The sequence below is a fragment of the Saccopteryx bilineata genome, chromosome 10, assembly GCF_036850765.1.
Source record: "Saccopteryx bilineata isolate mSacBil1 chromosome 10, mSacBil1_pri_phased_curated, whole genome shotgun sequence".
Classification (NCBI taxonomy): domain Eukaryota; kingdom Metazoa; phylum Chordata; class Mammalia; order Chiroptera; family Emballonuridae; genus Saccopteryx; species Saccopteryx bilineata.
This window is the reverse complement of record NC_089499.1, coordinates 47,279,602-47,306,708: the sequence shown is the minus strand read 5'-3', so window position 1 is coordinate 47,306,708 and position 27,107 is coordinate 47,279,602. Positions and strand designations below refer to the sequence as shown.

At 40.7% G+C, this 27,107-nt stretch overlaps 1 protein-coding gene across 8 annotated transcripts in view; it reads right to left on the bottom strand.

Annotated features, from left to right (window-relative positions):
* Positions 1 to 1,797: 1,797 nt before the first annotated feature.
* Positions 1,798 to 27,107, bottom strand: part of TMCC1 (transmembrane and coiled-coil domain family 1) — a 248,599-nt gene continuing 223,289 nt past the window's right edge. For all 8 annotated transcript variants that reach the window (XM_066245647.1, XM_066245646.1, XM_066245650.1 and 5 more), the window contains 2 exons: positions 15,835 to 15,970; positions 1,798 to 4,263 (listed from right to left, as the gene is read on the bottom strand). In XM_066245647.1, coding sequence (XP_066101744.1) covers positions 3,949 to 4,263; positions 15,835 to 15,970 — 451 coding nt within the window. In that variant the 3' untranslated portion in view covers positions 1,798 to 3,948. The remainder of the gene's footprint in view (positions 4,264 to 15,834; positions 15,971 to 27,107) is intronic.

Genomic DNA, 27,107 nt, shown 5'->3' with positions numbered 1-27,107 from the left:
CACCCAGTTATCAGTTACAGTTTCAAGATACTGGCTAATCATAGACACAGACGTGTTTAACACACACACACACACACACACACACACACACACACACACACACACACAGTTTCTAATGCACAAACTAGTAGAAAGTTTTCAGACTGACAAACTTGTCACTGAAACTGAATATGCAAAAATAAAGAGCAAAACAAACCCGAGTCCAACCACCTCGTTAATAGCTGAGGTCTTTATTTCAATTTGTATGTACAGTAAAAGTGCTGCTGAGAATCTGCAGCAACCAGACAAAACATAAATGTAATTCTCTCTCAACAATTAGCAGCTTAAGATCTATCAACTACAGTGTTAATGTTCACACGTTCACAAGTGTCATTTCGGAACTTTTCAATTCGTGCAAGTGAGTTTTTATTCTTACACACTTTGATAAAACACGCTTACAGTCTAGTAGTCAATCCTACTGAGGGTATCACCTAGCATACATAACAGACAGAAGTGGTAAGTCTTAGAGCCACATTCAAAATCCTCAGTCTTGTTTGGGGTTAGAAACCATAATTTTGCCTTTGTGGATTTGTTGGTTATATTTGGTTTTGTTTTAGATGCATACCTTCCAAAGCTGAAAGGCAGCTCCTTACTAGAACTCACTCAGAATTCAGCATTTCATCTGACTGTACCTCAAAGGAATATGGAATTAGAAACAAAACCAAATGCAGTGAAAACCACATGAAAATATACTCATTATTAGGTCATGGCTACCAGTATTTTTCTTGGTATCAGATTTTTACCTCAGTAGGGTGTAGGGGGTACAGGGAGAAGAAGCTTTGCTCCAGTCACTAAAATGTAAAATTTAACCTACTTTTGCCTAAGGGGCCAGTGGAACAGAAAGTCTTTGCTAGGATGCACTGAGTGTATACCAAGGAACTGAAACTGGAGCAGACAGACACGTCCTTCAATTATCATAAAAAGGTAAAATACTAGTCAGTCTACAACCTGAACAGAGTCACTCAAGTTACCACAGCCAGCCTCAGGCACCACCACTAGCAAGTAATCCAGGAATGCTTCATTTCAAAGGGAATGCACATAGTCTTTAAAAAAGAAGCATTAAAACAAAGGGAATTTTCCACCCACAGAACAGTTGTTAAACCATTAGAGTGAGGTTATAGACGAGCTCTGAACAGACAAGGGGATCCAAAAACAGCCATAATGCAAAGAAACTCAAAGGTAATAGGTATGGCAGCAGAAAACAGGGAAGGGCATCAAAATAGATTCATAGTTATAGACAGCATTAAATGTGGACAACTTTTGGGCCTGGTGAACAATCAAGAGGCAAGAGAGCTAGAAGGCCATTATTGTACCTGATCAAGACTAAAGGTCCTTCCTAAAACAGTTTGAGAGAGGAGGATGGAAAGTTAGTACAGGCAAGTTTGGCTGGGAGCTCAGGGGCTTTCCAGAGGTGAAAACCTTCCTTTGACGGAAACCATTCCAAGGCTTATGGAACAATTTCAATTTATCTATCACAGTGACTTCCAGTGCTCACATAACTTAGTAGCCTCTACACAGTTTAGGGGACTCAAAGGTTCCATCTTAGAAAAACTGGAGGACTGTGGCTAGAATGTCTTTTCAATAGCTTTGTGGGGCTCTTTACTCTGAGCCTGAAGCTAAAGCAGAAAGGACAAACTGCTAGTTCAACAAGGTCGTGGAGTCCCTTGGCACTCCTGTCTAAAGTCACTGCAATATTTTTAGACAAAGTTAACATTTTAAATACACAGGCTTGGAAACAATTTGTTTTTGGCCTGAACATGAATTGGTTCCAATAATTTTCCCTAAAAGAAAAATCACCCCTGTGATTAAAAAAACAAAACAAAACAAAAAACCAAAAAGATCCCAATCCTGGACCCTGCTCTGGGAAATAATTTTCAGAAGTCAATACAGCTAACAGGTGTGCTACAATCATCTGGGGATGGAATGAAGACTGGGGTTCCTGAGTTAAAATATCAAGATGATTATGGTAACAACATGCTGACTCTAGGAAGGCCAGCGTGGCAAAGCCACAGGAGGATGGCGCTGTCGTGTAAACCATGCTCTCAGACAGACAAGGCAGTGCTAGTCTGGCTTCGAAGGAATTTCCCAGGATGGGGGAACAGGCAAAGCATGTTCTGCTACTACTTTGGGGGCACATCTTGTGCCCCTTGCTCATCACTTGGTTGCACAGAGTGCTGAGGCCAAGAGGAAACTACATTTTGGGATTCAATACTACAAATATGAAAAGATTAGCCTAGCTTTCTAGATAAGCTCTGAAAGCCCAAGTTCCACCCTTCCTTCCAGGATGGGGAAGAAGTCTCAGTCCATTTTTCTACACTGTTTCTAGAAGTCCACTGAGCATAGTTATGTTAACAAGTCAGTCTATATAAATAAGAAGCTGACAACATTTTACACCCTTAACTTAGGTCCCCCTACCTGGCATCTCCTTCTTTGCTCTTTAGGGAGAATCACCTTTAGTTGATTCTCTCAGGCAGACAAAATAAAGCTTTGGAATTAAGGATGCAGGGGCCAAGATGCACACAAGAAGATTCAAAATCACTTTGGTTTCAGTAATAGGGGGTGTTAAAAAAATAAATTAAGGAAACAAAAGAAATTATTGAGGACTCTCATAATACAGTCTCAATTTTTCCTCAAGACAACCCCAATCCAATGTCACTGAATGAACATTTGTTGCGGTAAAAATTCTCTACCCTATCATGCTGGTTTGTGGAAACTGCTTCTCCCTGCACACCCCTTTCCTCTCCAACCAAGCCAAGCCCACGAAGTGGTGTGTGTGTGTGCGTGCGTGTGTGTGTGTGTGTGTGTGGGGGGGGGCAGCAAACACCAAAAAGCAGCAGCAGCCAGAAGACGAGTTTAAGCTGCATCACAAAACAAGGGCATCAGAGGGCAGCATTTAAAGCCAGTCTTCCTTTACTCAAACTGTTTCAATACAAGAGGGAGCAGCAGCACACTTAAATATCCACACATTTCTTCATTTAAAAACATCACTTCTTTATTTCAAAGAAAAAATAAAAGACCCTCCCGACCCTTTCCAAAAAAACCCAATAATAATAACAACAATAATAAAAATCCTATTAGAAACCATAAGGAAGCACTGAGAGTTTGTATTACATTCTTCAAGTATGCTGTTCGGATTTTCTGTTTTTTATTTTATTTTAATTGGTGACTAAACACATTTTAAAAAAACCCTTAAAAGTGCGGCCCTGGGATTTTGCTTAAAGTTAAGTATTTGAAGGGCTACTTCAAAATACTGTAGTAGGACTGTGCAGTGATCCTTTGGGGCATGATGCTCTCACTTTTGTATCCTAGCAAAGGTTAAGGGACCAGGTTCAAAAGCGATCATACTTCCAGCATTAGCGTGAGTGGCTCACTTGGGTGAGAAAGCCAGGGAGATCCATGTGTTCTTCCACAGACAAGAAAAATCCACCCTGAATCCAAAAATTCAGACATGGAATGTGGTAGGATTTCACAGTAAAGTTAGTCTGGGAGGGGGAGAGGTGGTGAGCCCAGACAAGGCAGGGTGTTAGGTTTAACTGGTTTTCCTAATCAGGTTTTCACATCTTTTTAGTGGGTTTTAGTGCAGTCCTTCAAGCCACAATTTAGATGCCCTTCAGTGTGCTCCAGATTGTTGGTTCATGTTAAAGAACTGTTTGAAGATTTGCATCCCAAGGAAAATCATGCTACATAAAAATGATCCAAGATTTTTGCCCAAAAAACTTCTTGGATAAAATCTAAAAAATACTATTGCAATTGTGTCTCTTGAAGAAAAAAAACATTATTCTAAATGTAAACAGATTCACTCAACTCTTTTGTCGTTTTAGAAAACTTCAGAGTGGGTAAGTTGCTGTCTAATTCTTCGCTGCATGCACTCGCCAGAGGGTAGGGGAGCACTGCCTTCTTTTGCCAGTATCATCTGGGGGAGGAGAAGAACCGATCCACATAGCTGAAGAGGGCATCCCAGTGCTTCCAGAGAAAGGCAATGAAAACCACAAGGAATAAAGTGCTGAACGTCCTGTTGCGAGTCTTCATAAGAGGAACCACACAGTTGGCTACTGTGGAGACAAAGACCAAAAGAACTGCCATGACAGCCAGAAGAATGTTGATGAGTTTGCCCAGAAGGTTCCGGGCAGTGGCATTCTCCAGCCCTTCCAGCTGTACCACCTGCTGCTGCTGCTGCTGCAGTTCCATCTTGGAGATGCGGGTCTGGCACGCCTCCAGGGCCTCCTGTGGGCCAGAACAGGGAATAGTTAAGCCTTTTGCTCACAAGTAATCTGAGTAGCTGGCTTGCTCCTGGGGCAAGCTAGATGCATCTTGAGCTATGCCAATGATTTAAAATACGCCAGAGAGTGACCACAGCATCATGGTGGAATGAGAAGACCCTTTGTTTCTCCCCTTAAATTTATAAGTCAGACAACTATGATTCAGCAAAGGACCCCCTACTCAACACACGAACATGCCAAAAGATCACTGCATCAGAACATCTGAAAAGCCCAGCAAAGAAGGCTGAGAAGACCAGGGCAATGCAGAGGTGCTGACAGCTGTTGCTGGCAATTGGGTGCAGTTACAACATCATGAACTTGTCTCCCTTGCCCCATCCAACCCAACAGAGCCAGGTAGAGAAAACTGAGAGATCTTAAACAGTATGTCAGGGCTGCAAAATTATGAATGTCCCCTCTTCCCTATCTTAGCAGAGACTAGTAGAGGCACTGGAGACACCCCCTAAACTAGGAGGACCGGTGACTACTAGTAAAAAGGAGGTAGCTCTGGGAGCTCACAAAAAACAATTTCCCACTACACATCATATACCCCTACCCAAGTGGTGGTATCTTTTAAACAAGCAAGCTGGTCCCAGAGGGACACCCACCATTCTAGTGGGTACACAGCATTCTTCTTAACTGAAGTGATGCCACTTTACCATAATCTCAGAGGTACAAATAGTGCTGGTAAGAGAAAACAAAACCTTGTGTTATAACACCACCTATTCGAAAAACGAAGGCACCCAAACTATTAACCTGCTGAATTGTTAAGAGCAAAACAGTAAACATGAAAAGAGCTCACTACCTCATATGCGCAGGTAGAGAAATAATCCATCAAATATCACAAATCACCAATGTAATATAGGAGCACAGAAAGAAAATGTAAAGGTTCCCAGAAACCAAGCTGAAAGTCACAGAAAACTGTGACTTAAATGACACAGAATTTAAGGCTGCAGTTATGAAAAAGCTCAATGAGGTAGCAAGAGAACTCAGAAAGATAGGTCAATGAATCTCAGGTAGAAAATGAATGAACAGCCTGACCAGGTGGTGGCGCAGTGGATAGAGCATCGGACTGGGATGTGGAGGACCTAGGTTCGAAACCCTGAGGTTGCCAGCTTGAGCACAGGCTCGCTGGCTTGAGCAAGGGGTCACTTGGTTTGCTGAAGCCCCCCCCCCCAGTCAAGGCACATATGAGAAAGCAATCAATGAACAACTAAGGTGCTGCAGTGAAGCACTGATGCTTCTCATCTCTCTCCCTTCCTGTCTGTCCCTCTCTCTGTCATAAAAAAAAATGAATGAACAAAAGGAGTACTTTATCAAAGAGACTGGAACTGTGAAAAGGAACCAAATAAAATTGCAGAGCTGAAGAACTCAATAAATGAGATGAGGAATGCATTAGAGAGTGCTGGAAACAGAGCAGACCAGGTGGAAGAGAGTATTAGCAAGGTCAAAGACAGAAACCTAGAAATGACCCAAAAGAAAGAAAAGAGAACTAAGGAGAAAGGAAACCAAGCAAGCAAGCAAGTAAGCAAGCTCTATAAGAATTATCTAACTCTATTAACAAGAGCAAGATAGGGCCCTGGCCGATTGGCTCAGTGGTAGAGTGTTGGCCCAGGTGTGGATGTCCTGGGTTTGATTCCTGGCCAGGGCACACAGGAGAAACACCCATCTGCTTCTCCACCCTTCTCCCTCTCCTTTCTCTCTATCTCTCTCTTCCCCTCCCACAGCCAAGGTTCCACTGGAGCAAAGTTGGCCTGGGCACTGAGAATGGCTCCATGGCCTCTGCCTCAGGTGCTAGAATGGCTCCAGTTGCAACAGAGTGATGCTCCAGATGGCTATAGCATCACCCCCTGGTGGGCATGCCAGGTGGATCCCAGTCACGCACATGAAGGAGTCTGTCTCTCTGCCTCCCTCCCCACTTCTCACTTCAGAAAAATACAAAAAAAGCGCAAAAAATAAAAAAAAGCAAGATAGGTATAATAGGTATACCAACCAGAAGGAGAAGTGAGGAAGACAGGAACAGAGACTATTCAAACAAATAATCAATGAAAATTTCCCAAACCTGTGGAAACAGACCCTCAAATTCAAGAAGTTAATAGAACACTTAATTACCTCAATGCAAAAAAAAAACTTCTCCAAGACATTATTATATATAGTAATCTGTCAAAAGCTAATGACAAAGAAAGAATTTATAAGGCAGTCAGGGGAAAAGTCTAACCTACAAAGGAAACCCATTAGATCATCATCAGATTTTTCAGCAGAAATTCTACAAGCCAGAAGAGAGTGGAATGAAACATTCAAAATACTGAAAGAAATAATCAGCCAAGAATAAAATATCCAGCAAAGTTATCCATTAAGTATGAAGGAGAAATAAAAACTTAAACAAAAGCTGAGGGAACCACCGTAAGACCTGCATTGTAAGAAATGTTTAAAGGAGCTCCATTACCTGAAACAAAAAAGACAAAAGTATATAAAACTTTGAATAAGATAGAAGCAGAAATTGCAACTCTATTTCAGAATAGGGTATTAAAAACTTAATTATAGTATAAAGGTTAAAGGAGAAAAAGAGCACTTAAAAAAGACTATCTTCACAAAAACATAAAAGGGAGGAGGAAAAGAACTAAACTTGCACAAGTGAACAGAGATAAGATGCAGTAAGAAAAAGGACTACTATATGTATGATACCTTTTTTTACATAAACCTAATAGTAACCACACATACAAAAATATCTAGAGCTGAGACATGCAATATAAAAAAAAGAAACAGAAGAAAAAAATTATAGAAAACCACCAAACTAAAGCAACAGACAGAAACACAAGGAAAAAGAAACAATAGAGAGACAGAACAATCAGAAAACAAAAGATAAAATGGCTGTAGTAAGTCTTCATATATCAATAATCACCCAAAATGTAAATAGAACTTGCCAATCAAAAGGCACAGAGTAGCAGGATGGATTAAAAAACAAGACCCAACTATATGTTGTCTCAGAAGACCCATCTCAGCTACAAAGACAAACATAGGCTTAAAATGAAGGGGTGGAAGATGATACTCTAAGCCAGTGGTTCTCAAAGTGTGCGCCCTAAAAAATTTCAGGTGCACCCTATGGTATTCCAAAGAAATATGTGCCTGTTGGGGACCAAAAAACCAACAGGGTTTTTGGAGTTTAGATTTTTGGGGGGACAGAGGTGTGGGAAATTGGCTGTAAGCTGACAGTCTGCCCAACCCCCCCACCTCACTTGCCTGATTATGTTGAAAAGGCTGTTAAGCTGTGGTGCTGGATTGTTTACACTACTTCCCATGTTCCCTGGAAAGATTGGAGGCAAGTTTCTTCTATCCTTTGTTTGGTGTAAAGTTAAGATAATATGTATGGTGGGGGTTTTCTGCACTCAACACAATTAAAAGTAAAAAGAGAGGAATTCTTCAATGTATTGATGAGGAAATGAGTTTGCCTTTCAAATATATATGCCCAAACATTGAAGAAATTGCTAAGACACATCAGGCTCATGTTTCTCATAAACACAAGAATGAGAAAACTTAACACATTTGTGCCAGGACCTGCCAAACTTACTAAATCTTACTAAGAATGTATCTATATATATAAAAAGATAACTTTTTTGTCGTTTTTTAATTTTTTAACCCCTCTTTTTTATGAATGCTAAAAAGCATAACTCAAAAAATGTAACATAAAAATGTTTTTTAATGTCAGAATTTAATTTTGTCATATTTATTTCATTTAATTACCATAAAAGCACGCTTGGATTTTATATATTTTTTCTTTAATATTTGACTTAATTATTTAACATATTTCTCAGAAATTTGTATAGTACACCTACAATTATTTGTAGAATTTTAAATGCGCCCCAACTTCAAAAAGTTTGAGAACCGCTGCTCTAAGCAAATGGCATCCAGAGAAAAGTAGATACAGCCATACTTATATCAGACAAAAGAGATTTCAAGATAAGAAAGGTAAAGGCCCTGGCTGGTTAGCTCAGTTGGTTAAGAGCATCACCCTGAAACAAAAGGGTTATAGGTTCAATCCTGGCCAGGGCACACTTGGTAAGCAACCAATGAATGCACAACTGAGTGGAACAACAGATAAATGTTTCCTTTCCCACTCCTCTCTCTCTCCCTTACTCTCTCTGTATCTAAAAAATTAAGCCCTGGCCAGATAGCTCAGTTGGTTGGAGCGTCTTTCCAGAGTGTTGAGGTTGCCAGTTTGATTCCTCAGTCAGGGTACATACGAGAGCAGCTCGATGTCCCCCCCTCTAAAAAAAAAAAAAGAAAAAAGAAAAAAAGAAAGGAAAAAGTAAAAAAGAGACAAAGATAAACATTTTATAATGATAATGGGGACAATTCACCAGGAAGACATAACACTTATCAATATACATGCACCCAACTTGGAAGCACCAAAATATATCAGCAATTATTAACAGACTTAAAGGGAGAAACTGACAAAAAAAACAATTATAGTAGGAGATCTGAATACCCCATTAACAGCAACGGGTAGAACATCCAAAAAGAAAGTCAACAAGAAAATATCCACCTTAAATGACGCATTAGCAGAACATATTTGATATTTATAGAACTTTCCATTCCAAAATGACAGAATATACATTCTTCTCTAGTGCACACAAAACATTCTCAAGGTTAGATCATGCTGGAGCACAAAACTAGTCTCAATAAATTTAAGAACACAGAATCATACCAACTATATTATCTGACCACAGTGCTATGAAACTGGAAATTAAATATAAGAAGAAAGCTGGTAAAAACATGAATGTATGGATATAAAACAACATGCTACTGAACAACTATTTGGTCAAAGAAGAGTAAGAGATCAAAAGATACATAGAGACAAATGAAAATAAAAATACAACATACCAAAATTTTGGGGATGCAGCAAAAGCAGTAATAGAAGAGAAGTTTAGGTCCTGGCCAGTTGGCTCAGTGGTAGAGCGTCGGCCTGGTGTGCAGGAGTCCCGGGTTTGATTCCTGGCCAGGGCACACAGGAGAAGTGCCCATCTGCTTCTCCACCCCTCCCCCTCTCCTTCCTCTCTGTCTCTCTCTTCCCTTCCTGCAGCCAAGGCCCCACTGGAGCAGGGTTGGCCTGGGCGCTGAGGATGGCTCCATGGCCTCTGTCTCAGGCGCTAGAATGGCCCTGGTTGCAACAGAGCAATGCCCTAGATGGGCAGAGCATCACCCCCTGGTGGGCATGCCAGGTGGATCCCGGTCGGGCGCATGCAGGAGTCTGTCTGACTGCCTCCCTGTTTCCAACTTCAGAAAAATACGAAAGAAAAAAAAAAAGAGAAGTTTAGAATACTACTGGCCTATCTCAAGAAACAAGAAAAATCTCAAATAAACTATCTAACGTTACACCTTAAAGAACCAAAAAAAAGAACAAAGGAAGCCCAAAGTCAGAAGGAAGAAAGTAATAAAAATTAGAGTGGAAATAAATGAAATATAGAACAAAAGGCAATAAAAGAAATTAATGAAGCAAAGAGCTGGTTATTTGAAAAGACCCAAATAAATAAAATCAGAAATGAAAGAGGAGTTACTATGGACACCAGAGAAATTCAAAGGATTATACAAGAATACTATAAACTACAATAAACTACCAAAATTCATAGAAATAGATAATCTTCCTAGATTGAAACATGAAAAATTGAAAAACCTAAACCAGGGGTCCCCAAACTTTTTACACAGGGGGCCAGTTCACTCTCCCTCAGACCGTTGGAGCGCCGGACTATAAAAAAAACTATGAACAAATCCCTATGCACACTGCACATATCTTATTTTAAAGTAAAAAAACAAAACGAGAACAAATACAATATTTAAAATAAAGAACAAGTAAATTTAAATCAACAAACTGACCAGTATTTCAATGGGAACTATCGGCCTGCTTTTGGCTAATGTGATGGTCACTGTCCGGTTCCATATTTGTCACTGCTAGCCGTAACAAGTGATGTTACATGCTTCCGGAGCTGTGACATGTGCGTACTGCGTCACTGGAAGTAGTACTGTACGTGAGCGATGCTGCGCTTTGCGGCGCCACCACATACAGTACTCCACATACAGTACTCACTGACCACCAATGAAAGAGGTGCCCTTTCCAGAAGTGCAGCAGGGGCTGGATAAATGGCCTCAGGGGGCCGCATGCGGCCTGTGGGCCATAGTTTGGGGACCTCTGACCTAAACACTAGTAAGGAAATTGAAACTGTCATAAAAACTTCCCTGAAAAACAAAAGTCCAGGACCAGATGGTTTCACTGGTAAATTCCACCAAACATTCAAAGAAGATTTAATACCTATAATTCTCACTCTTCCAAAAAGAAAAAAGGAGGGAATACTTTCTAACTCATTTTATAAGGCCAACATTACCCTGATGACAAAACCAGGCAAGAACAACATAAAAAAAATATAATTACAGGCCAATATTTCTGATGAACACAGATGCAAAAATCCTGAACAAAATATGTACTAGAAAATTGAATAAATAATATATTAAAAATATAATACATCACAATCAAGTGGGGTTCATTCCAGGGATACAAGGATGGTTCAATGTATGCACCTGACAAGATACAACATCCATTTATGATAAAACAATTTAATACAATAGGGACAGAAGAAAAGTATCTCAATAAAATAAAGGCCATATGTAACAAGTTCTCAGCTAATATGATATTCAATGGTGATTGTTTCTAAGATTAGAAACAAGACAAGGATGCCCACTCTCATCAGTGCTATATTCAACATAGTACCAGAAATCCTTGCTAGAGTAATCAAGCAAGAGAAAAAATAAAAGGCATCCAAATTGGGAATGAAGAAGTAAAACTCTCATTATTTGCAAATGACATAATTTTCTACATAAAAAATCCTAAAGATGTCAGGAAAACTATGAAAAACAATAAATACAGTAAAGTTGCAGGGTACAAAATCAACATACAAAATCTGTTACACTTCTATACACTAACCATGAAGTGTCAGAAAGAGAAATGAAGAAAAAATAACCCCTTTACAATCACAACAAAGGATAAAATATTTAAGAATAAACTTATCAAAAGAAGTGAAGGCCCTGTACACTGAAAACTGTAAGACATTGTTGAAAAAAACTGAAAAAGACAAAGAAATGGAAAGATATTCTGTGTTTATGGATTGTAAGAATTAACAGTTAAAATGACTGTATTACCTACAGCAATACATAGATCTAATGCAATCCCTATCAAAACTCCAGTAGCATTTTTCACAGAAACAGAACAAAAACAAAAACAAAATCTTCAAATTTGTATGGAATCACAAAAGACCCCAAATAGCCAAATCAATCCTGAGGAAAAAAAAGAACAAAAGCTACAGGTATCATACTACCTGACTTCAAACTATACAAAAGTATAGTAATCAAAACAATAAGGTACTGGCAGAGAAAGACACATAGACCAATGGAACAGAATTGAGAGCTCAGAGATAAACTCATATATACATGGGCAATTGATTTTCTTTCTTTCTTTCTTTCTTTTTAAATCTTTTGTTTGTTTTATTTATTCATTTTTTAGAAAGGAGGGGGGAAAGAGAGAGGAGAGAGAGAAAGGGGGAGGAGCAGGAAGCATCAACTCCCATATGTGCCTTGACCAAGCAAGCCCAGGGTTTTGAACCGGCGACCTCAGCATTTCCAGGTCGACGCTTTACCCACTGCGCCACCACAGGTCAGGCAGGCAATTGATTTTCAACAAAGGAGCCAAAAACATACAATGGAGAAAGTCTTCAATAAATAGTATGGGAAAACTAGAAAGTCACATGCAAAGAATGAAACTAGACTGCTTTCTGACATCATACACTCAAATGATCAAGTAGATTAAAGGCTTGAATATAAAACCTGGAACAATAAGAGACATGGAAGAAAACACAGACACAAAACTTTAAGACCTTAAAGTTCAGAGGGATGTTTGTGAACTTGACACCAAAGGCAAGGGAAGTAAAAGCAAAAATAAATGAACAGGAAGGATTACATCAAACTAAAAAGCTCTGCATAGCAAAAGAAATATCAACAAAACAAAATGGCAATGGATTAAATGGAAGAAAATATTTGCAAACTATACCTCTGAGAAGGGGATAAAAATCCAAAATATACAAACAACAAGAAAAAATCCAATTAAAAAATGGGCAGAGGACCTGAATAGGTTGAACTCTGTAAACAGATGACCCACAGATAACATGAAAAAATGCTCAACATTACTAACTATAAGGGAAATGCAAATCAAAACTACAGTGAGGTACCAACTCACACCCATTTGAGCAGTTATTATCAATAAGACAAGAAAGAAATGTTGAAAGGATGTGGAGAAAAGGGAACTTTCATATACTGCTGGTTGGAATGTAATTGGTACAGCCACTAGGGAATACAGAATGGAGGTTCCTCAAAAAAATCAAGAATAGAGCTACCATACAACCCAACAATCCCTCTTTTGGTTATCTACCCCCAAATTTTAAAACAATTCATAAAGATATACAGACACCTATGTTCACTACAGCATTATTTACAGCAGCCAAGAAATGCAAACAACAAAAGTGTCTGACAGATGATTAAATAAAGATGTGGTATAGATACACAATGGGCTACTACTAAGTCATAAAAAGATGAAATGTTGACATTTATGATAAGAAGGATGGATCTCGAGAGTTTTGTGCTAAGTGAAATAAGTCAGACAGAAAAGAACAGAACCATACATATGATTTCATTCATAAGTGAGATATAAAACAAAAAGCATCAAATGAACAAACTAAATAAACAACAACAAGAAAAAAACAAACTAAAAAATACAGAGAACAAAATGGTTACCAGAGAACGAGGGGTTTGGGGGAGGACGAAGAGGGTAAAGGTGGTCAAATACAAGTTAACAGAAGGAGATTAGACTAGTATTCACCTAAACTGTCTCCTATGCACTCCTATGGGATGGCTCACAAGAAGCAGTGGCCACAATTAGATTTGGTCGAACATTTTACTGACTGACAAGATCTCAAATATATAACTTTGTTTTTCTTTTTCATTGAAAAATTATTGATTTAAGTTAAATAAGACACACCTACTGCTGCCTGACCTGTGGTGGCGCAGTGAATAAGGCATCAACCTGGAACGCTGAAGTTGCTGGTTTGAAGCCCCACGCTTGCCCAGTCAAGAAACATGAGAAGCAACTATGAATTGATGCTTCCTGCTCCTCCCCCTTGCCTTTCTTTTCCCCCCTTCTCTCTCTAAAATCAATAAATAAAATCTTAAAAAAATTTTTTTTCAAATAGGACACATACTCTCTTTTGATATTTTCCTCAATTCCTAATTGTAAAACTGTCCTTAAAAGTAAAACTCAATTTACTTTGTTATTTTATTTTATTTATTCATTTTTTTAGAGAGGGAGAGAGAGAGAGACAGAGTGAGAGACTCTGGGGGGGGTGGGGGGGGAGGAGCTGGAAGCATCAACTCCCATATGTGCCTTGACCAGGCAAGCCCAGGGTTTCAAACCGGCGACCTCAGCATTTCCAGGTCGACGCTTTATCCACTGTGCCACCACAGGTCAGGCTCAATTTACTTTGTATTCATCCTTTCACCTATGTTTAAGTGTATGCATATGTGTGCCTAGGCCAATGTATGGAATTATTTTTTGATATTTGATAATTATTCTATCTTAATATAGGAACTGGTCCACAAACTTGCCTTTTTCACTCAACAGTGAGTCTTGGTGATCTCTTTATGTCAATTATGTAGAGACCTACCTCATTCTTTTTCATTGCTACATAGTAATTTCTTAGTATAAATATGTCACAGTTTATTCAGCCAGTTCCTCTTGAAAAGATTTAGGTTATTTCCAATGTTATAACAATGAAGATCGGAACATCCTTTGGACATCATTGTACATACTACCTGGTGTTTTTTTAAGTCAAGTAAATCCCTGACATCAGTGAAAGGGCTCTCTGCTCTGTCTTTTAAGTATACTCCCCCTTTTTAAGTTTGAACTTTGTAAAAAGGACACTATGCTCAAATATTAGACCAAATATATCAGCTCTCCTTAAGGCCATGACCTTCACTCATGAGTTTTTATGAAATTTACTATAAAACTCAGAGGACTGAACCAATTTCCTTAGCTATGGTCAGATATCTTCAAAAGTTCAGCAGTGGTGAAACTGGGATTTTTGGTCTTGGTTTCAATGGGTCCTGACTTCCTAGGATTTGAAGTGAGAAGCCAGCAACTTCAGATTGAAATTGAAGCTAGCTGAAGAATGAACAGACCACAGATACTTCCAATGTCCACTATGATCTTGAGGAGAAAAACAACTAAGAAATAAACAGAATTCCAGGGGCCTGGTGAAGATGGCAGTGGGGCAAATAATATATAGGCAGTCTCTTGATTCTTTTATTCTACTATAATACAAGTTTCCTGAACCTTCTCTAAAACTAATTTTGAAATGCCTTCACATGAAACCACCAACTAACTACTCTCTTTGACATACTTCCCAACTGAGATGAGCAATAGTTAAATATTCTATTTTCCCACAGAATAAACTAAAGGGCTACTACTAGCCTTTAACATTACTGCCATGTGCATTCCTGCAAACTGCCTGACAATGTGTCTGTAAAAGGTTTGGACTTGGCAGCTAGGACAAAAGCCCATTTTGCTATAGAAGAAGACAGGCAAGATGGCCATGAGACTTGTTAGAGCAGTTCTAGAAGCAGTAACCAACAGATGCAATGCATGTGTTTTTCCACAGACTGAAACTACTGTGATCCTAAAAAACATTTCCCAAGAACCCAAGTAAACATACACCTCCCAAATAGTATAAATTTTTGAGAAATATACCTCATTTGAAGAGGTGTATTACATTGGGTATTAGCTTCTTTTGATACTCTATCCTCCCCATCCTTTTTCCCTAAACTTCTTTTTACCGTGGTAAAATACATATATAACATAAAATTTACCATTTTAAAGTGTACAATTCAATGACATTTAGTAAGTTCACAATGTTGTGCAACTATCACTACAATAAAAATTCCAGAACATTTTCATCATCCTAAAAAGAACTACCCCCCCCCCCTACTTCTTAGCTATCACTCCCTACTCCCCTTTCCCACAGCCCCTGACACCACTAATCTACTTTCTGTCTGGATTGCTCTATTCTGGACATTTCATATAAATGGAATCATAATGCATGGTCTTTTGTGACTGGTTTCTTTTCACTGAACACAATGTTATTCAGATTCATCCATGCTGTAAAATGTATCAGTACTTTATTCTTTATCCTTTTTATTGTAGTAAAATACACAAAACAAAATTTATCATTTTAACCATTTTCACATGTACAGTTCTATGGTATTAAATATATTCATATTGTTGTGCAAAATCTCCACAATCCATCTTGTAGCTCTTTTCAATCTTGTAAAACTGAAACACTGTACCTATTAAACAATTCTCCCAAGTTCCCCTGACCACTAGGCCTTGGCAACACCATTCTACTTTCTTTAAATCTTTTGCTTTTACACCTGGATCCTTTATTCTAACCTGGATGTCCCGGGCCCGTTCATAGGACTGGTATGCAATTTTCTCTTCCATGCTGGCCAATTCCTGCTTTAAGTTCAAGATTTCATTCTGGTGGAGTTCTGTTAGGTCATTTAGTTGTTCTTCTAACCGTTCACATCTAAGAAAGGGCAAGGGGGAAAGTTAAGATTTTAGGCATTCTGTATTATTTTTCCTGGTACTGTTCACATCCAATTCCCCAAATTCATTCTGCAAAGGAAGAAAATAAAAGCACAAAGAAATTGGCCTGGAGTAATAGGGAATGCTAGTGGGTACAGCATGTTCCTGGAATGGACAGCTTATCACAAGGCCATTACACAGCAGCAACATAGCTCTTTCACATTCTTCTTCACCCACAGTATTTGCAGCAATGCTAGCAGCCCTGGTTAGCTCTGAGCATACCTATAGTAAATGAGGCAGTTCTTATTCTGTTCTGAGCAGCATATGGGAGAGGCAAAAACTAGAGTACAATTAAGCAGGTCTCATCAAAAGATAAAGAGCACACAAACTGAAACTGACCAAGCAGTCACCAGTAGCTTATTCTGACATTGGACAGGTCACTTATCTGGATGTCATGATCCAGAGTTCATTGTTTCCATGGCCAAGCACAGTATCTGGGACATCTCAGCTAACAAATATTTACTGAAAGCCTGCTGTGTGCCAGGTATGTTCAAAGTACTGTACTGGGAATGCTATGGTAAGCAAGATAGAAACCCTGCCCTTAGGAGTTTATATTCTAAAGTGGGAGATGGCAGGGTGGGGAGGCAGAAAAAACAAGATGATTGCAGTTATGGATAAGTAAACCAAATAAAATCATTAGAGGTATACAACAGAGTGCCTGGTTAAGCTGGAATAGTCAGGGAAGGCCTCTTCCCTGTTCAACACTTTTGAACAAGTGAGAACTGAAACTTAAATGATGATATGACAAGTGCTCTGAAGATGGGGGGGCATCTTTAAGCAAAAGGAATAGCAAGTATAAAGTTCTCAAGATGGGAACGAACAAGCTTGGCAGGTTTGAGAGACAGAAGACAGGCCTGTGTGACTATAGCTGAGTAAAAATGAAGGAAAATAAAGAGTAGAGATACTTTGGGAGCAAGGATCATTTTAATCCACTTTGTATCTCTAGCACTTAGGACTACATACAGTACATATAAGAAAATTTATTCTGCCCTGGCCGGTTGGCTCAGTGGTAGAGCGTCGGCCTGGCGTGCAGAAGTCTTGGGTTCGATTCCCGGCCAGGGCACACAGGAGAAGCGCCCATCTACTTCTCCACCCCTCCCCCTCTCCTTCCTCTCTGTCTCTCTTCCCCTCCTGCAGCCGAGGCTCCATTGGAACAAAGATGGCCCGGGCGCTGGGGATGGCTCCTTGGCCTCTGCCCCAGGCGCTGGAGTGGCTCTGGTCGCAATAGAGCGACGCCCCGGAGGGGCAGAGCATTGCCCCCTGGTGGGCAGAGCGTCACCCCCTGGTGGGTGTGCCGGGTGGACCCCGGTCCGGCGCATGCGGGAGTCTGTCTGACTGTCTCTCCCCGTTTCCAGCTTCAGAAAAATACACAAAAAAAATAATAATAAAAAAAATAATAATTAAAAAAAGAAAATGTATTCTTTTTTTAATTATTAAAGAACATGTATAAAGAACATGGATAGGGCATCTAAGGACTAATAGCACTAGAAGAGATCTGAAGGACAAGATCAGAGATTCTAGGTGAAAAAAAACATAGGTCAAGGGCAGGAGGTAGAAATGTGTAAGATAACTGGAACAGATCTATATTGGAAGAAAAAAGAAAAATTTGGCCTTAAAAGGTAGGGATGCTGGAATAGATAGTACATGGGTACAAAGCAGATTGCTGAAGGTGGAAAGGGTAACAGGATGAACACAGCTACTTTAGGAAAATACATTATCTGGTAGAGGTGAGGAGGACAGACTGGGGTAGGTTGTGTGTGATGTCCCACAAATCGAACAAAGAGCTACATAGGTAGGAGAAAGCTTAACGATTACACATTTAAAAAGACTAGAAAGGAAAGAATAAACACATCTTCAGCTTATGATGACTAGAATGGAAGACACTCTCTTACACAGAAGGTTCATCCCAACAGCAGAATATACTACCACTGAACACTCCTCAGGCAAGCACACACCTAACACTCACATGTGAGCCTCAGAGGACTTTGTATTAAAAAAAAAAAAAAAAAGTCAGCACTGGCCAGATAGCTCGGTTGGTTAAAGTATCCTCCCAAAGCCCAGAGGTTGCTGGTTCGATCTCTGGTCAGGAAATTAGAGACAGACTAATGTTCCTGTCTCTCTCAAATCAATAAAATGAACATTAAAACAAACAAACAACAACAAAAAAACCACACAAAAATGTCACAACAAACTCAAACATTTTAAAACTACTCTCCTTGGCCCTGGCCAGTTGGCTCGGTGGTAAAGCGTTGGCCTGGCGTGCGAAGTCCCGGGTTCGATTCCCGGCCAGGGCACACAGGATAAGTGCCCATCTGCTTCTCCACCCCTCCCCCTCTCCTTCCTCTCTATCTCTCTCTTCCCCTCCCGCAGCCAAGGCTCCATTGGAGCAAAAGATGGCCCAGCCACTGGGGATGGCTCCTTGGCCTCTGCCTCAGGCATTAAGAGTGGCTCTGGTCGCGACAGAGCGATGCCCCGTATGGGCAGAGCATCGCCCCCTGGTGGGCATGCTGGGTGGATCCCGGTCGGGCGCATGCGGGAGTCTGCTTCCCTGTTTCCAGCTTCAGAAAAATACAAATAAATAAATAAATAAATAAATAAAAATAAAACTACTCTCCTCATTCCTTTTTAACCACATCTATAGTACACAAATTTTTTTAAATTTTTTATTTATTCATTTTAGAGAGGAGAGCAAGAGACAGAGAGAGAGAGAGAGAGAGAGGAGAGACAGAGAGAGAGAAGGAGGGAGGAGCAGGAAGCATCAACTCCAATATGTGCCTTGACCAGGCAAGCCCAGGGTTTCAAACTGGCGACCTCAGCATTTCCACGTCGACTCTTTATCCACTGCACCACCACAGGTCAGGCAAATTTTTAAGCAATACATGGGAGTTCTTTAAAAAATTTTCCTTTGTACACCACCAATATTCTCCCTTCCAATAATTATGATAAATAACTACATACCTTAAACTTTATTCTTTCTCTAAGAAATGAAGTGGTTTTTTTTGGGGTTTTTTTTGACAGAGACAGAGAGAGTCAGAGAGGGACAGACAGGGACAGACAAACAAAGAGTTAAGAAGAATCAATTTTTCGTTGCAGCTCCTTAGTTGTTCAGTGATTGCTTTTCTTATATGTGCTTTGACCTGGGGACTACAGCAGAGTGAATGACCCCTTGCTCAAGCCTTGGTCTTAAGCCAGAGACCATGGGGTCATGTCTATGATCTCACACTCAAGCCAGTGACCCTGCTCTCAAGCTGGTGAGTCCGTGCTCAAGCCGGATGAAGCTACAGTCAGGCTGGTGACCTTGGGGTTTCGAACCTGGGTCCGCTGCATTCCAATCTGATGCTTTATCCACGGCACCACCGCTTGGTCAAGCAAAATGAAGATTTTTTTTTTTTTAATGTCAAGGAACTTTATTTTGTAAATTTATTTATTTATTTTTTGTATTTTTCCAAAGTGAGAAGTGGTGGGGAGGCAGACAGACAGATTCCTGCATGCGCCCGACCAGGATTCACCCAGAAAGCCCACTAGGGGGCGATGCTCCACTGCCATTCTAGTGCCTGAGGCGGAGGCCATGGAGCCATCCTCAGCACCCAGGCCAACTTTGCTCCAATGGAGCCTTGGCTGTGGGAGGGGAAGAGAGAGACAGAGAGAAAGGGTGGAGTAGCAGATGGGTGCTTCTCCTGTGTGCCCTGGCCAGGAATTGAACCCACGACCTCCACATGCCAGACTGATGCTCTACCGCTGAGCCAACTGGCCAGGGCCAAAATGAAGATATTTTTTTAAATGGCGTAAGTCTGGGCCGAGGCCAGTTGGCTCAGTGGTAGAGCGCTGGCCCAGTGTGTGGATGGCCCGGTTCGATTCCTGGTCAGGGAACACAGGAGAAGTGACCATCTGCTCCTCCCCCTCCTCCCCCTTACTCTCCTGCAGCCATGGCTCTATTGGTTTGAGCAAGTTGGACTTAGGTGTTGATGATGGCTCCATGGCCTCCACCTCAGTGCTAAAAAAATGGCCTGGTTGCTGAGCAAAGGAGAAATGGCCCCAGATGAGCAGAGCATTGCCCCTTAGTGGGCTTTCCAGGTGAATCCCAGTTGGGATGCATGTGGGAGTCTGTCTCTTTGCCTTTCCTCTCACTAAAAAATAAACAAACAAAAAAGGGCATAGACTGACCCTTTAAAACTATGTTACTGAATCCTATTTAGTTCTCCTTTATCCTTGATGGGAATCTGTACCGCGCATTCTTTCATGCTGAAACTCTAACTAAAGTGAGTGAACAGAGTGATCAAAAAGCATTTCTACCTTTTGTCTGTAACTAGGGTAAATTTCTTCTGTGACTCTGCCTTTTACTTCATCTGTTGCTGAGGGCATGTGCTTGAAAACAGGTGCCACCTCTGGAACTGATTTTCTACCAAATTTTAAGTTCATCAAATGCCATAAGATGAACACATTGTCTTTTCTTTCTTTTTTTTGGGGGGGGGTATTTTTCTGAAGCAGGGAGGCAGAGAGACAGACTCCCACATGTGCCCGACTGGGACCCACCCAGCAAGCCCGCTAGAGGGCAATGCTCTGCACATCTGGGGCATTGCTCCAGTTGCAACTGGAGCCATTCAAGCACCTGAGGCAGAGGACATGGAGCCATCCTCAGTGCCTGGGCCAACTTTGCTCCCATGGAGCCTTGGTTGCGGGAGAGGAAGAGAGAGATAAAGAGAAAGGAGAGGGGTAAGGATGGAGAAGCAGGTGGGTGCTTCTCCTGTGTGCTCTGTCTGGGAATCGAACCCAGGACTTCCACACACCAGGCTGAGGCTCTACCATTGAGCCAACCCAACCGGCCAGGGCCAACACACTGTCTTTTTATGAAATTAAGCCCACTGTTTTATGGTGTAATTTTTAGTATCTGATTATTTTCATAATTCTCTCTCCTTAACAAAGGGTTATTTTTAAAAAGGGGTGTTCCAATGTGTCAGTCCCTGAGGATTTAAGAAAGGCTGGGTTTGGTGGCAAATAACTCTTCCAAGCTAAGGATTGATTGGTGGTGGCAACTAGCTACTTGTGTAACATTTTTGACATGTGTTCCACTGGCTACTGCCCCAACCTTTTGGCCCACAAATTGTATAGTCTTTCAGGAATGTTAGGAATTCATATTTGATTTTAAACATGGCTCACATATAGCATTAGAACAGATTTCAAAAGTAATAGCAGCAGCAGTAGCAAGCTATCATTTATTCAGTGCTTTCTATGCAAATTCATTTCCATGACCCCAAGAAAGTAGTAGGCATTATCTTTACTTTACAGATGAGGAAACTGAAGCTCAGCAAGGTAAAGTGACTTGACCAAGGCACACAGAAATTAAGTAGGGGAGTTAGAATTTGAATCCAGGTTTGTTTAACTTCAAAACTCAAGTTTTTAACTTCTACACTGTAATGCCACTTAGAAACTATTCAATAAGCCCAGATAAGCTAACTCTCTTTAAGTAAGATATCTGAGTCAGGTCTACAGCTGATCCATACTAGATAGTTACAGAAGGAGATGAATAATAATGCATTGACATGATGGTTTGGAGCTTGATGGTAAGGTAGAGCAATGGGAGGAGGGGTATAATAAAAAGATTATGAACCTAAAAGAAAATAATAACAAGTGTTGGCATGGATATGGAGAAATTTGAACACTGGTATGTTGCTGAGGGAAATGTAACGTGGTTCAACTGCTTTGGAAAACAGTTTGACAGTTTCTCAAAAAGCTAAACTTCTGACCCAGAAATTCTACTTCAGGTATACAACAAAGAGAAATGAAAACTGATTTCCACACAAAAACTTGCACATGAGTGTTCATAGCAGCATTATTTATAATAGCCAAAAAGTAGAAATAACTCAATGTTTACCAACTGATAAATGGGTAAACAAAATGTGGTATATTCATAAAACGAATTATTATTTGGAAAGAAAAAGAAATGAAGTACTGACACATGCTATAACATGGATGAGTGTTGAAAATTCTATGCTAAGTGAAAGATGCTAGTCAGAAAGGACCACATGGCCTGACCTGTGGTGGCACAGTGGATAAAGCATTGACCTGGAACACTGCAGTTGCCGGTTCAAAACCCTGCACTTGTCTGGTCAAGGCACATATGGGAGTTGATGCTTCCTGCTCCTACCCCCTTTCTCTCTCCCTCTTTCTCTATCTCCTCTCTAAAATGAATAAATTAAAAAAAAATTTTAAAAAGGACCACATATTGTATGATTCTATGTACATAAAATGTTCAGAATAGACACATCTACAGAGACAAAAAGATTAATGGCTGCCAGGGGTTGAGGCAGGGCTGAGAAGATTAGAGGTTGATGAAAATGTTCTAATATTGATTATGATGATGGTTCCATAGATCTGTGAAGATACTAAAACCCAATGACTTGTATGCTTTAAAGGGGTGAATTGTATTGTATATGAATTATATCTCAATAAAACTGTTAAGATTAGGGATGTTGGCCCTGGCCGGTTGGCTCAGTGGTAGAGCGTCGGCCTGGCGTGCAGGGGACCCGGGTTCGATTCCCGGCCAGGGCACATAGGAGAAGCACCCATTTGCTTCTCCACCCCGCCCCCCTCCTTCCTCTCTGTCTCTCTCTTCCCCTCCCGCAGCCAAGGCTCCATTGGAGCAAAGACGGCCTGGGTGCTGGGGATGGCTCCTTGGCCTCTGCCCCAGGCGCTAGAGTGGCTCTGGTCGCAGCAGAGCGACGCCCCGGAGGGGCAGAGCATCGCCCCCTGGTGGGCAGAGCGTCGCCCCCTGGTGGGCGTGCCAGGTGGAGCCTGGTCGGGCGCATGCGGGAGTCTGTCTGACTATCTCTCCCCATTTCCAGCTTCAGAAAAATACAAAAATACAAAAAAAAAAAAAAAAGATTAGGGATGTTAACCCTGGCTGATTAGTTCAGTGGATAGAGAATCGGCCTGGCATATGAATGTCCCAGGTTTGATTCCCAGTCAGGGCACACAGAAGAAGCAACCATCTCCTCCTTCTCTCTCTCTTCCCCTCTTGCAGCCAGTGGCTTGATTGGTTCAAGCATCAACCCTGGTGCTAAGGATAACTCGGCTGGTCAGAGTGTTGGTCTCAGGGACTGAGGATAGCTTGGGTGGTTCAAGCATTGGCCCCAGATGGAGTTTGCCAGTTGGATCTCAGAGAAGGCACAAGTAGGAGTCTGTCTCACTATCATCCCCCCTCTCACTTTAAAAAGAAAGAAAGAAAGATTAGGAGTATCTGTAATGTACTTTGAAATGCACTAAAATATAAGATGTGAGATGGGTAGATGGAAACATATGTGATAAAAAGTATATATAGTAAAATATAGAATCTAAGAGGTAAGTGTATGGGCATTTACTGTACAATTTTTTTTTAAGTTTGCAGTGTGTTTGAAAGTAAAAAAAATAATGAACACTGGGAAAAAATTATTATAGGTGCTACAGCCAGGAACACCTGGGTTTGAGTCCTGGTTCCCACTCAAAAGTTGCAAAACTCAAAGGTGAAACAAGAACTACAACAGGTCCAGTTGAAACAGTCCCATTAATTCATTGTTTCCCTCTTTAAGTCATAAAAAAAAAAACCCTAGAGAATGATGATTTTCAGAAAGAAAAGTTACAGCTGTTAATGTATAACTGAAATTCTCTTACATAAACAGTTATGTTTGGGTTCCTTAGTAAACACCTCCAATCTGCAGGAAACATCAGAGAAGAAACTGAGAAAGCCATAAACTTTGTGGCTTTTGCAAAATGTGATGAAAAAAAGGAGATGGCGAGATACCCTTGGTGTCTTGGAATTCAGGTTTTCTGGGTTGTCTCTGTACCCTGTAAGAGCATTAATGGCTTGCCATTATTAAAAAACACTTTCCCTATTTTGTTCACCCAGAACATGGAGGTTTGTTCCTCAGCTCTTTTCACAACCTTACTAACTTGACCATGGTTAGCAATTCTGTCAAACATTTTTTTCAGTGCCATAAGCCTCAGAGTGGTTTACGTAACCAACATATGAAATTATGGTCCAAAAACAGTCTAACACGCCTGACCAGGCGGTGGCACAGTGGATAGAGCGTCGGACTGGGATGTAGAGGACCCAGGTTCGAGACCCCGAGGTCGCCAGTTTGAGCGCGGGCTCAATTGGTTTGAGCAAAGCTCACCAGCTTGGACCCAAGGTTGCTGGCTCAGCAGGGGGTTACTTGGTCTGCTGAGGGATAGTGGTCAAGGCACATATAAGAAAGCAATCAATGAACAACTAAGGTGTCGCAACAAAAAACTGATGATTGATGCTTCTCATCTCTCTCCATTCCTGTCCCTATCTGTCCCTCTCTCTGATTCTCTCTCTGTCTCTGTAAAAAAAAACAAAAAAACAAAAACAGGCTAACACAAAAAATTTTAACCCTTTCATCTGACACTAATTAAGGTTCTCTGCCAAGTAAAAATGATGTGGCATTATTTTGGATGGAGGAATGCATGTGGGGAGGAATTTAGGGTTCAATCTAATCTACTTAATCACTATAAGCATCAAACACTAGCACTAATATTAAAAAGAACAATAAGTACCCTCCCCCACACCTTTTTATGTGTAGCGTCTGCCTCTGAGGAACTTAGATTCATGAGGAATCTACATCAGTCCTTACCTCCTTCTTCCCCAGGAGATACTATTCCCTGTTAGTAAGGTGTAATTAGGATCTGAACTACTTGGTTCATGCCATTTGTTTTTATATATTTTTATTGTTGCTTTTTAAAAACTTTTTCCTTGTACTATTAATCAAATGCAAAACCTGAAGAACAAAAAGGAAGAAAACACCCACACTCCAGTTCCCATGGACTTCCGACTACTCCCATTATTAATACATATTATAACTTCTTGCTTACTTTACTTGCTAGTATTTACTTTTGGCCTGAATTCTAAAATGGAAAAGCCAGAAACCTAGGGAATTCATATAAAGATCACCTCTATCTTCTCATTAAATATTAACACCAAACCAAAGACTAGGGGTAAAAAAGGAAAGATCAATGCATACAGCCTTTTATATGTGATTTATTATTATTTATTATTATTTTAATTTATTTATTCATTTTAGAGAGGAAAGACAGAGAGAAGAGATACAGAAAGACAGAAAGAGAAGGGGCAGGAGCAGGAAGCATCAACTCCCACACGTGCCCTCACCAGGCAAACCCAGGGTTTCGTACCGGCGACCTCAGCATTCTAGGTAGACACCATACCCACTGTGCCACCACAGGTCAGGCCTATTATTTTTTTAAAGAGAGAGACAGGAAGGGAGAGAGTGGGGGGAGCACAGAAATGAGAAGCATCAACTAATAGTTGCTTCACTTTAGTTAATTACTGATTGCTTCTCATATGTGCCTTCTGCGGGGGGGGGGGCACTCGAGCTGAGTTAGTGACCCTCTGCTCAAGCTAGCGACCTTTGGATCACATCAACAATCCCACACTCAAGCTGGCAAGCCCGCTCTCTAGCTGGTGACCTTGGGGTTTCGAACCGGGGTAACTCAGCATTCCCAGTTGATGCTCAATCCATTGCGCCACCACTAGTCAGGCTCATATGTGATTTTTTTAAAACCAAGAACTCCCTGTAAAAGCATTTTAATTTTAACCAAGAGTTCATTGATGTGAGAGTGAGAGAGAGATAGAGCGAGAAGCATCAATTCATTTCACTTAGTTGTGCACTCATTGATTGTGTCTCTTACAAGCCCTTACTGGGGGTCGAACCTGTAACCTAAGCACTCTAGGATGACACTCTCTCCACTGAGCAACTCGGGGGGATTCTTGATCCCACTACTACATGATTTAACTGGCACATGCTTTTTCATGGGATTCCATCTAAAACACAAGGAAGCATGAGATTAATAAGCTCATTTTGAAATTTTTTACTCAAAGTTCCTTCGTAACTCATCACTACTCAAGGGGAATGTAAATACTGAAATATGGTTTGAGAGTAACTGTTAGCAAACAGAAGTCTTAACATTGTAGGATCTTTTTTTTTGTCTTTATTTTTTTCTATTTTTTTAATCTTTTATTTTTATTGAATCCAGAGAGAGGAAGGAGTAAGGGGGAGACAGAAGCATCAATCTGTTTTTGTATGTGCCCCGGCCAAGGACCGAACCAGCCACCTCTGCATTGCAGGACAATGCTCCAGCAAAGCGAGCCATCCAGCCAGGGCTGTAGGATCTTTTTTTAAAAAAGTAGCTTATGTTATATTTGGGCAGGTGAAATTCCTCCCCATGCCCACCCCAGAAGCAAAACCTGCTCTACCTACAAAGTACTAAAACACATCTAGATTTTGTTGTAGGTGAACAATTCATAAATGAATACTGATCCTGGAAAAGTGCTTCATCTACTGGATTAATCAACATAGTTGTCACCTTCGTAGATCAAAGATAAGCCAGGGCTCTTTTGGGTCAAATTCCTGAGGAATGAGAAACTGGGTGAGTGTACAAGTTGGGAATGCTTTATCTAATGCACTACTCTTTGGGTGTGGCTTAAAAGTTTTACAGTCATCTCTGAGAGCCAGTGGCGCTTCCCTAATTGGGCAATAAGTTACTAGGACAGGATGGCTGAAGAATCTTGCAGAGTAGGTATTGAAAGAAACAGGAAGAACTAGGTCCCAGGGCTGACACAGATAATCAACTATGGGAGCAAACTACTGCATTATTTCCCAAATGCTTGCCAGGAATCTGAGGTAGCTTCTATTTGACTAGAATGAAGAGACATAGCTGGGGTATCAGATATGACATGTGGTGGGAGTTTGAATACATACTTGGCTGAACTGCAGAAAGTGAATTTTGCCTCTTTACCTTTTGTTATCTCATTTGTGTTGAAGCCCAAAAGGGGGATCAGAGGCACTGAATTAGCCTTCAGTTGAAAAGGAAAAAGTACAGAACCAGTCACCAATTGACAATTAGTCCCCTAAACTTTCAGGGCAGTGCATTATCTTAAAGACAAGAGATAGTAGATGCCTAAAACATACAGGAAATAAATAAAAGCTAGAGGGGCTTCTGGGCAATTTGAAGACTTGATAATGACAGTTTTCGAACATCCTGGCATACCCTAAACCAGGGGTCCC